This window comes from Tupaia chinensis, unplaced genomic scaffold (genome assembly GCF_000334495.1).
Source record: "Tupaia chinensis unplaced genomic scaffold, TupChi_1.0 Scaffold147500_1, whole genome shotgun sequence".
Taxonomy (NCBI): Eukaryota; Metazoa; Chordata; class Mammalia; order Scandentia; family Tupaiidae; genus Tupaia; species Tupaia belangeri.
The window spans coordinates 613,280-622,613 of NW_006207351.1; the positions used below are offsets into that span (position 1 = coordinate 613,280).

Sequence of the window (9,334 nt, forward strand, 5' to 3'; positions counted from 1 at the left end):
TCTCTGACGCTGTCTCTCCAGTAAGTGAGCACACATACCCTAAAGCAAAAATCTCTAAAAAAAAAAAAAAATTAAAATTAAAAACGCTCTCAGATACCTGTTTTCAAAATACATTTTTGTATTTCTATATTGTTTTTATCCCTGCTTAATAAAAGCCACAAGTATGCATGCAGCAAACATACTTAACGTGCGAGTACTCACGAGTGTGCTGCAGCAGCCAGCAGAACCCCTCGCGCGCACACACACACACACACACACACACACCCCACACACACCCCCACACACACACACACCCCCCCACACCCACACCCACACACACACACACACACCCACCCTCACACACCCCTCCCCACACACACACCCACACACACACACACACACACACACACACACACCCACACACACACACACCCTCACACACACACACACACATCCTCACACACACACACACACACACACCCTCACCCACACACACACACCCTCACACACCCACACACCCTCACACACCCACACACACACACACACACACCCTCACACACCAGCCAGTGGCCGAGCCTTCTCCTGGCATTTACTTGAAATCTACTCCATTGTCCTCGCAAGGGCAAAGCTTTCGGAAGCCCACTCTGGCCCACACATTCTTGTCAAGGGAAACGAGTAAGAGGCACCCAGAAGAACTGTGTAATACTAAAGGCTCAACAGAAGGTATGTCAGAGCCCAGCAATGAAAACACGGCACTCCCCGGAGGTCCTTCTGAGCCCCGGCCGGTACCGTCCCGTAGGGAACAGTTCATACGGACGTTCTCGGATCCCTTCCCTTCTCTCCCTCAAGGAGCTCTCGCGGGCTGAACAACTCCTGCCGGCTCGCAGAAGCCAGAGGAGATGGCTGAGGACAGCCTGAGGCCACGAAGGGGCTGGGCTCACACGGGAACAGCGGCTGGGAACAGGCACACGCCTGCAGAGCTGCTGTGGGTTCCCCACAGGCCTACACGGAGTGAAGGAGTCTGGCTACGCGTTCCCAACATGGCCTGGCTGCCGCAAAGCCACGTTCCAGCGACAGCACCTGCCACCCATGTAGAGAGAGCTTCCTGCCGTCATAACCTACAGTGTAAACCACGGCCACCCCTCGCAGTGCTGATGGGCTCAGAAGAGACTTGGAACGAAACAAAATACGAGCTCTGGTTAGGTCTGGTTTGAGCGAATGAGCTCTGAAGTGTCCCAGTGACAACTGGGCATAAGAGGGCTCCCTGGCCTTGCCCCAGCTGGGTTTGAGGGAAACTTAGACACTGTAGCAAACTTTCACTCCGCACACTAGAATTCTCATTAAAAAGGAATTACACAAAACCAAAAAGTGGCAAACTGCCCATCTGCACGCAGGTACTGAGTCACTTTAAATCTCCCGTGTCTGGGCCAGGCCGGGGCTGAGGAGGAAGCCCGCTGGGAAAACCGCGCCTCCCCCTTCCTGTCCTCCCACCGTCCCCTGCACCACGAGGGTGGGGTAAGCAGCAGAGCTCTGCTAGCCTGGCTGAGGCACACTCTGATGTGTTCACACCGAGTTTCGCCCTAACTGTATGCTGATAAATAAAAAACCCTATAGAAAAGAATAGTGATTTCAAGGTCCGATTTATTGAGGCTCAAAGGGCAAAAGATATGTTCGTGCAAAAGTAAGTTACTGTAAAGCTGTGTGAGCTTTGCAGTAAGAGGAGACAAAGCCTTTGCCACTGGCTGTTGATGTCTACTGAGAGAAAAGTACCATTGTCGGGGCGGGCACGCAGGTCGGCGATGTAAGGACTTACACAGTGATTTTCCTGGGTACAGCTTAGCCTGGGGGTAACCGGGGATCATTTTTTCATCTCTAGCTCTGAGGTTTTCCAGTTCATGTTTGATGATGAACTGACATTCGGCCATGGTGAGGAAATCATCGTTGTTATCTAAAACAGCAAAGATGCCCGATTATTTTTCGGTAATATTAAAACTAAGTATTGGCCCCTAATTATCAGATACTACAAATAATGCTGTAAATACTACGTGACGCCTAAGAGAGTAACGAAATGATAAATCAGTAAATATCAACAGAGCTGAGGCCTTAGACGCTGGCCCCACCAGCCCTTCGAGCAGCTGGCCCACTCGTGCCACCTCACTTCAGGTGCTCAACTCTGAGTCACCGGGCCGCGTGGAACTGACACGTGTGGCTGGATCCAGGTCGCCTCCTTCAAACACTCAAGCTCTTCCACTCTTCTGGGGTCGCAACCATCCCAGAAAAGGAGGAAGCCTGGTGAGAAAATGGTCACTCTTGGAGAAGACTCCTGGAATGAGGTCGGCGTCACCTGGCCACTGACTCGCTCAGGCAGGACGTCGGAGTGCATGGGTTTAGAGGCCCACCACCTCCTCACCTGCGAGAGCTCCGTGAGGGGCCAGCCGCTCCTGAACGTAGCCCCCTCCAGGTACCATGGCTGCCCGGGCTGTGCCAGCTCTTTCCAGAACTCTCCTGGAACCCGGAACCAGTCACCCAGTAGAAACCAGCAAATTCAAGAGCGGCGGTCTCTAGGGTACCGCGAACTCAAGCGTGGAGGTCTCTAGGGTACCCCGAATTCAAGCGTGGAGGTCTCTAGGGTACCCCGAATTCAAGCGCGGAGGTCTCTAGGGTACCCCGAATTCAAGCGCGGAGGTCTCTAGGGCACCCCGAATTCAAGAGCGGCGGTCTCTAGGGTACCCCGAATTCAAGCGCGGAGGTCTCTAGGGTACCCCGAATTCAAGCGCGGAGGTCTCTAGGGTACCCCGAATTCAAGCGCGGAGGTCTCTAGGGTACCCCGAATTCAAGCGTGGAGGTCTCTAGGGTACCGCAAATTCAAGAACGGTGGTCTCTAGGGTACCCCGAATTCAAGAGCAGAGGTCTCTAGGGTACCCTGAATTCAAGCGCGGAGGTCTCTAGGGTACCGCGAATTCAAGCGCGGAGGTCTCTAGGGTACCGCGAATTCAAGCGCGGAGGTCTCTAGGGTACCGCGAATTCAAGCGCGGAGGTCTCTAGGGTACCGCGAATTCAAGCGCGGAGGTCTCTAGGGTACCGCGAATTCAAGCGCGGAGGTCTCTAGGGTACCGCGAATTCAATAATTCAAGCACGGTGGTCTCTAGGGTACCGCAAATTCAAGAGCGGCAGTCTCTAGGGTACCCCGAATTCAAGCGCGGAGGTCTCTAGGGTACCCCGAATTCAAGCGCGGAGGTCTCTAGGGTACCGTGCCTCCACGCTTCTTACTCTGTGGCTTTGCTCCTTGCGTCAGTGAGCGCCCACTGCTGCGAGATGAGAAAGGGCCTCTGTAAGTGAGCTGTGCGAGCCCTCTCTTCCAGGGTGGCACGGGGTGGCCCAGGGTCAAATCTGGCTGCCACAGGTTTTACAAACAGTTCCACTGGGACACAGCCTCATCATCCATTCACTTACAGCCCAAGGCTGCGTTTCTGCTCCACGCTGAGTAATTATAACAGACCGCCTGGGGAACCAGCAGTTAGCATAACGGCTATGTCGCTGGACTCCCACGTAGTTGACCGTGGTTCGCATCCTGGACCCGGTGGCTTAAAACTCACGCTGGGCGCGTGTGCGTGCGTGCCCAAGATCCCAAGAGGAGAACGGAGAAGGGATTGCGGCGTGGCCATCCCCCCTGGGGGGTGATTTCTCACTTTCTGCCTCTCTGTCTCTGTCTGTCTGGCGAGCACATGTGCCCTATAGCAAAAAAATAAATAAATAAATAAAAACAGACGCCGGTCCTGCAGTGTCGGGAGTCGGGAAGTCAGGACGGTCCTTCACGATGCAAAACTGCGTCCTGACATTTCTGACGCCCGACAGTTACCATCCGGTCTCTGCTGGAAAAATCGGCCGACTCCCGGCGAACTCAGTGAACACATGCTGGTGACCAAGACAGGACGACCGCCATGTACCATCCGGTCTCTGCTGGAAAAATCGGCCGACTCCCGGCGAACTCAGTGAACACATGCTGGTGACCAAGACAGGACGAGAACGGGGCTCACCGTGGAAGCCGCGGAAGCGCCAGCGGGTGCCGGGGGGGAGGGCCCCCATCATGGTGCCGTCGCTGCACTCCTTCACTAGCCCCACCGCCTCCGCCCCCAGCAGCAGGCGGAGGTTGGAGGCACCGACGAGGTACAGGTTCTGATGTTCGAGGCTTTCCTCCTCATATTTACTCAGCAATGGTCTAATTAACAACTGGGCACCTTCGAAGACAAAAGACACGGACGATCTTACCAAGAGACAAACATCAAAGTTTCAAAAACAACCTCCCAAATAAATGCCAGGTTTCTAGTTTGGCAGAAGAAAAGAAATTACATCTACATCCATCTTTCAAGTCAGTAACAAATACAAGGGGCCAGCCCATGGCATAGTGGTTAAGCCACCTGGATCCCACATGGCCAATGGTGCAGTTTGAGTCTCAGAGCTGGTGGTCTGAAAAACACACGGGCATGTGTATGCGCATGCCCAAACTCCCGACAGAAGTGAAGGAGAGAGGGCTACGGCATGGCCCTCCACCCGGGGGTGGTGCTTTCTCTGTCCCTCTGTCTCTCTCTGGTAAACACACACACACACACGTGTGCGCGCACACATTAAAGACGGTAGTTCTTTGTAGTTCTTTAAAATAAAAGGTCCTGCCACGCTGACACAGGCAGTGGGCTGCTGCTGAGGGGCACAGGAGCCTCTGGGGGACCAGATCTGGAACGCAGCTGGACTTGAACAGGTCACACGTGCTCACGGTGGCACCAGTGGGCGTAGCGGACCGGAAGGCAGGGGGCAATTGTGGCGTCACAAGAGTCGTGAGCCCGTCTCTGTCTCTCTCTCAGTAAATGAACTTTAAATGAACAAATGCCAAACCTGGGACTGCAGCAAGCAATGACTGGCCAGGTACTCAATGAAGGAGCAGGAGATGAAGACCCAGGGTTCTTTGGCTCTAGTTATACAGCTGCCCTGCGGGGGCCAGCAGGTGTATGACAGTGAAGGTGCTGGACTCCCGCATGGCCAACCGTGGCCTGAGCCCTGGACCCAGCAGCTTGAAAATTCCGCCAGCCACATGTGCATGTGTGCCCAAATCCCCAGGAGCAGGGACTGCCGTGACCATTCCTCCTGGAGGTGATTTCTCACTTTCCCTGTCTCTGTCTCTCTCAGATGAGCACACATACCTACCCTCTGGCAAAAAACCTAAAAAGAAAGAAAGAAAGAGAGAGAGAGAGAGAGAGAGAGAGAGAGAGGAGGGAGGGAGGAAGAAAGAAAACGAAAAACTGCACTGAGTAAAAACAGGACCCGAGCAAAAGCAGCTCTCTCTCTTCTGTTTTGGTCTTGCTGTAGGGCATGTGCACTCACCAGACAGACAGGGAAAGTGAGAAACCACCCTGGGGGAGCCAGTCCCTTGTCCATTAACCTCCTGGGATTTGGGGCACACACGCACATGCCCAGTGCCGTTTTCAAACCGCTGGGTCCAGGGTTTGAAGTGGCGATAACTGACCATGTGGGATTCAGCTGCCTCAACCACCATGCCACCAGCTGACCCTTCACTGTCATTTCAGTAAACCTGGAGTGGCCATAAAAGTGCACAAGTGCGAGGTCCACTACCTTCACCCGGAAGACCCAGCACACCTTTCCGGGAGGCTCTTTGTGACTGTCCGGGCAGTGGCCCGCCCATCCCTGTGTGTCCCTGAGGGCGGTCGGCAGAAAAGGCAGCTGGGACCACACAGGGTCCCTCGTGCCGACACACTGCCAGTGTCCACACAGGGTCCCTCGTGCCGACACACTGCCAGTGTTCTAAAATCACAGTGTTTAGGATTTCTGTATGGTTAGTTCTTGGCAATAATGTTTTATTTCACTTTTTCACTTTGATTTAAAATGCTCTTTTTTTTTTTTTTTTTTGAGAGGTTTTTGTATAGGGCACATGCACTCACCAGAAGGAAATAGAGAGACAGAGAGACAGGAAGCAAGAAATCACCCCCCGGGGGGATGGCCACGCCACAATCCCTTCTCCTCCAGGGATCTTGGGCACGCATGTACTCATGCCTGGTGTCAGTTTAAGTCACTGGGTCCGGGACTCAAACCGCGGGTGATTACGTGGGAGTTCAGCAACAGTAACCATTATGCCATCTGCTGGTCCCTTAAAATTTTACTTTTAAGAAATCACGTCTGTTTAAACATTCTTAGTCCAGCGTTTCAGAGACTTTGTAGGCAGATGCACCCCTGCTGCCCTGTGAGAAAGGGCTGACCCCTGGAGTCCTGTCATTCCTCACCCTTCCAGGAAGTCCTGCCACAGTGTCCCGTGGCCTGCCCTTGGTTTGCAGCTAACGCACGAGTGACGCATCTGTAAGCGCCACGGCCCCCTGGTCACTGCTCTCACTAACCTTCCCGGATCTGAACTTGTGGAAGCGAGCACTCAGTCCCTACTCCGCCGGTAGGATCCCGCCTGCAGAGGCAGTACAACCTCCCGCTGAGGACCCTAGCTGACCCACAGGGAGACACAACCGTCACCCGTTCATTCATTCGACAAGCTCTGACTAAGCACCTGCTGTGCACCCAGGGCTGTGCCCGGCAGTGTCGAGCTGCATGGAAAAGCACTCGTGCCACTGTGGTCTAAAGAGGACTTCAGGAGCTAGGGAAGTCGGAGTCCCTTCAAGTCCTGGACAGATAAAGAAATGAACATTCATAAAGAAAACACGTCCGTGAGACCGTAGGACACTTTGCAGACACATGGTCCATGCACGAGAGAGTCCGATGACTTCACCCACCTCCGTCTTTCTTTTTAGCAACGATTCTGCTTTTCAGCCATTCTTTCGTCTCCTCCTTGACGTCCTGAGCAAGCTCTATGACCACCAGAGGCGTGAAGGACGTCTCGTGAGCATCTAAGGTTGATAAGGTCACTTTCATCTTTGACGAACTTGCTGAAAATTAGAACAAAAAAGCAGAAATGGATCATTATGGCAAAGAGAAGTATGCTGTTCACATTTTCTCTCTCTCTTTTTTCTTTTTTTAAAGATTTTTGCTATGGGGCACATGTGTTTGCCAGAGAAAGACAGAAAGTGAGAAATCAGCCTCCGGGGGGATGGCCACGCCACAATCTCTTCTTCTCCATTCTCCTCTCGGGATCTTGGGCGTGCATGTGTATGTGCCAGGCGCGAGTTCCAAACCACCGGGTCCAGAACTCGAACTGCGGTCAACTACGTGGGAGCCCAGCAACATAGCCATTATGCCATCTGCTGGCCCCAGCATAGTTTCTCTTAATTATACCCAATTCTGGCTTCCAAACTAAAGACAAATTCTTCTGTAGGATCCATACGACAGGCTCAACCAAAGGCTCGCTGTCCTCTCCCGTAGGCGGCCAAGCACTGAGCAGGAGAGACGTCCGGGAAGGGGAGGCCACAGTGTCGAGCGGCTGTCACACAGAGAACTGAGACTGCACTCACAGAGGATGTGCTCCTGGACGGGGTACAAACTACAGACCTAACAAGTCTGCAGAGGGACATCACATGGCATTCTAAGTGGGCAAGACAGTGGATCCCTACAAAGTCATCATGAAAAACAGCCTGTGGGCGCAAAGAATCAGCGTTTGGCCGCGGTGGGAGCGGTAACTCCGTGTGGGGGAGAGGGACGGAGTGAACTGGGGTCCAGCTGGGGACCACGAGTACAAAGGAAACCAACGCACCGTGGGAGTCACTGACCAACGCTGAGCAGGGGACTGAGGCAGTGGGTCTGAGTGCAGTCTGGGGCTCCTGCAGACCACAGAGCGTCAGCTGTCTGCGGCAGGCATGCCGGCTAGCCATTGGATCGGCCCACAGAGGCTGGCCCTGGCCCGAATGGTGGCCTGAGAGAGCGTAGGGCAGGTCGGAGGGGAGAGCTCCTGAGGCTGAGACTGGGCTGAGCAAACGCCAAAGACGAGCGGAGAGACATCAGTGGTAACGAGTGCTCTGGCTGTAACTACACAGAACTCTGCACCCACGCCAGGCGGGCTGCTTCCGGCGAGACGTGGCATAGTGGCTTGCAGCAGACACTGTTCAAGTTACGTGGGAGAACAGGCTAGACTAATGATGACAAGCACACAGAGTACGGGCCCAGCCAGGGGGCTGAGTGGCGATGCACCTGCCTGGGGAAGCTGGAAGCCATATGGCCACTGCGGGTTCAGATCCCTTGGCTGGCCACAACCCAGGCACAGCAGGCACGCATGCAGGCACCCAGCATCCCGAAAACTGGAGGGCCAGGGAAGAGGACCATGGCGTGCTGAGGCCCTGTTGAGGAAGCTTCTCTCTACGACTCACCCGTGGAAGAAAGAAAAAACAACAAGAAATCGGGAGGATCCATCACCAGCATGCGCCCACAAAAGAAAACAGCGATAGAGTTCTGAATGAAGGAGGAAGACAGCAAGTGCAGAGGACCCAGCGCGATCCCGCCTACGAGCAGAGCACACTGCAGTGCGGGGCTCCCAACCCTCTAACCTGGAGCCTCGGGTACAGCATGCTCACTGCACGAGAGGCCCCGTGCACAGCCCTGCCACATGGCACAGTGCCCTGACGGCCCCGACAGCCCTGACAGCCCTACGCGTCGAAATCAAGAGGGACCAACCAAAGCTAGATTCCTCTGCTAAACTCACCCATGCAAGAAAATCAGTTTCCTGTGATTCAGAGCTTAAAACTAGAGAGTAAAAAGAGCCACAAAATATCCACATTCTACATGTTTTCTTCCCATCAAATACAGTCTTTATTTACATATTTAAATATTTAGCGGGCTCATGCACTTGCTGGAGAGGAGGAGAGCGGGAAAGTGAGAAGTCAGTCCTGCGAGGCGTGGTCACGAGGCAATCCCTTCTCCTCCAGTCCTCCCTCCTTTCGGGATGTTAGGCAGACGCGTGCCCGGTGTTTTTCCTCGTGTTCGGGGCCCAGGCCCCCACCTGTGCAGGCAGCCCTGAGATCCAGCCACCTTAACGGCCCCGCCAGCTGGCCATGACACTTACCTTCGAGCTGCCTACCGTACAGTTCTTACTGAAGGCGGGCTAAGACAGTCAAGATAAAATGAGAGTGAAACCGTATCACAGAATCTGCTGGCCTAAAGCAAAACTAAATGTATTGAAAATAAGCGAAATGGCCCCTAAACAAACATCAATAGCAAATGGATAAAATAATACTCGGGGACCAAAGAAGCCTGAAGCAAAAACCATGAGCAACACCAGCCCACACTGACAGTGGGCCGATGGCAGTTCTTCCCACAGGCTGCAGGGTCCGGCCACCCACACGTGGGGCTGCGGGCCACACTCACAGCACCGCACAGCACATAGCAAAAACCTCTTCCTCTAAAAAATAAAAAAACT

The 9,334-nt window shown here is 53.8% G+C and overlaps 1 protein-coding gene across 2 annotated transcripts in view; it reads right to left on the reverse strand.

Annotated features, from left to right (window-relative positions):
* The window catches only part of ANO10 (anoctamin 10), a 63,298-nt gene extending 56,386 nt beyond the window's left edge, over positions 1 to 6,912 (reverse strand). The window contains exons 1-3 of one of the 2 annotated variants that reach the window (XM_006169761.3): positions 6,765 to 6,912; positions 4,017 to 4,217; positions 1,793 to 1,927 (exon numbers count right to left, since the gene is read on the reverse strand). In XM_006169761.3, coding sequence (XP_006169823.1) covers positions 1,793 to 1,927; positions 4,017 to 4,217; positions 6,765 to 6,903 — 475 coding nt within the window. In that variant the 5' untranslated portion in view covers positions 6,904 to 6,912. Of the gene's footprint in view, positions 1 to 1,792; positions 1,928 to 2,389; positions 2,512 to 4,016; positions 4,218 to 6,764 lie in introns of those variants that run through there. The other variant, XM_006169762.3, reaches the window with a different exon arrangement.
* Between the last annotated feature and the right edge of the window lie 2,422 nt (positions 6,913 to 9,334).